At 38.3% G+C, this 1,307-nt stretch overlaps 1 protein-coding gene across 1 annotated transcript in view; it reads left to right on the top strand.

The window, feature by feature from the left end:
• Nucleotides 1-1,053, top strand: part of LOC106528979 (AP-3 complex subunit beta-2) — a gene marked incomplete at its 3' end in the record, with an annotated part of 20,294 nt that extends 19,241 nt beyond the window's left edge. Inside the window, 2 exon segments of the mRNA XM_014024273.1 lie at nt 674-748; nt 958-1,053. Coding sequence (XP_013879727.1) covers nt 674-748; nt 958-1,053 — 171 coding nt within the window.
• Nucleotides 1,054-1,307: the final 254 nt, after the last annotated feature.

The following is a 1,307-nucleotide window of genomic DNA, read 5'->3' as shown; positions in this document are numbered from 1 at the left end:
GTGTTCAGGAAAGAGTAAAAGGTGTAGAGTTGAAGCTCAGCGGCTCGCTCCGCCTTATGTCCTGTAACTACAGCTAAACGAGAACAAGTGCTGGAGCAGACACCTGCAGCAGGCAGCGGGAGGAGAGAAACTTGAAGTCCCCATGAGTATAGAACAACAAACGTGTGTGCGGGAGGTGTGGAGCGGAGCCGCGAGCAGAGCTCAGTGTTATTAGGAGAGATGAGACTGTCAGTGGGCGACCATTGATACTGCTGGATTATTTTTATGGAACATGGAAATTTTTTCAGCGGGCGACCGCTCCCCCTCGAACGATTGGTCGCACCAGTGTGACCGGACATTATTTTTAGTCGCACTATTAGGAAATCGGGTCGCATTTGCGACCAAATTGGTCGCATTCTAGAGCCCTGCTTGAGCATTCATTGAATGACTTTTAGTCCGTTTAAACTGTGTCAAAGTGCATTGTTGCCTCCAGAAACAGGTACGAAAATTGTTCTCCTTAGAATCAGTAAGTAAATGACCAACAAATTTCTTTATATTCATAATCTGTGTCTGATTTCCTGCTCAGAAATTCAATATTCGTTTTTTTATTTCATCATCTCTGCTGACCTGAAAGACGAAAGTAGAAAAAAAATCACAAAAAGACTTAGCAATTTTGTTTTTTTTTTCTCTTCAGATGATTGCACGTGGCAAAAATGCATCAGATCTCTTCCCAGCTGTGGTGAAAAATGTGGCGTGTAAAAACATTGAGGTTGGTAATAAATCAACTTACATGTAAATTCATAGTATTGTCTCTATGTAGTTTTGAATATTTTTTTATCTCAGTTGAACAAAATAGTTATTTTTTTCCTTAATATCCTAGGGCATTATCTATTTACTTCATAATTTTCAAAAGTCCAATAATCCACAGTTGTTCTTAGGTTTTAGCATGTTTTTTTTTTCAACTGTTTTTTGTTCCAGGTAAAGAAGCTCGTTTATGTCTACTTGGTGCGTTACGCTGAGGAACAACAAGATCTTGCCTTACTCTCTATTTCTACCTTTCAACGTGGATTAAAGGTACATCTTCATTTTCTTGAGTGCAACCATGACAACAAAAGTCATTTTACCTTCGAGACAACTAAAACAGTTTCTTTAATGTAATGATTTCTGTTTGCATTTTGCATGTCTGCAGTGTTTTCTTATGGAGGACCAAACCTATCATTATTGGAAATAAATGTATAAATATATAACTGGCGTATTAAAATAAATTATAGGGTCAAAAAGAAGTCTTTTTTCTAAGCTAAACTAGACCTCGGCCAATAGGCGAGAAG

The sequence above is a fragment of the Austrofundulus limnaeus genome, unplaced genomic scaffold (assembly GCF_001266775.1).
Source record: "Austrofundulus limnaeus strain Quisiro unplaced genomic scaffold, Austrofundulus_limnaeus-1.0 Scaffold415, whole genome shotgun sequence".
Lineage (NCBI taxonomy): Eukaryota > Metazoa > Chordata > Actinopteri > Cyprinodontiformes > Rivulidae > Austrofundulus > Austrofundulus limnaeus.
Note: the sequence above shows the minus strand (reverse complement) of the source record. Positions and strands in the feature narration are given on the sequence as shown.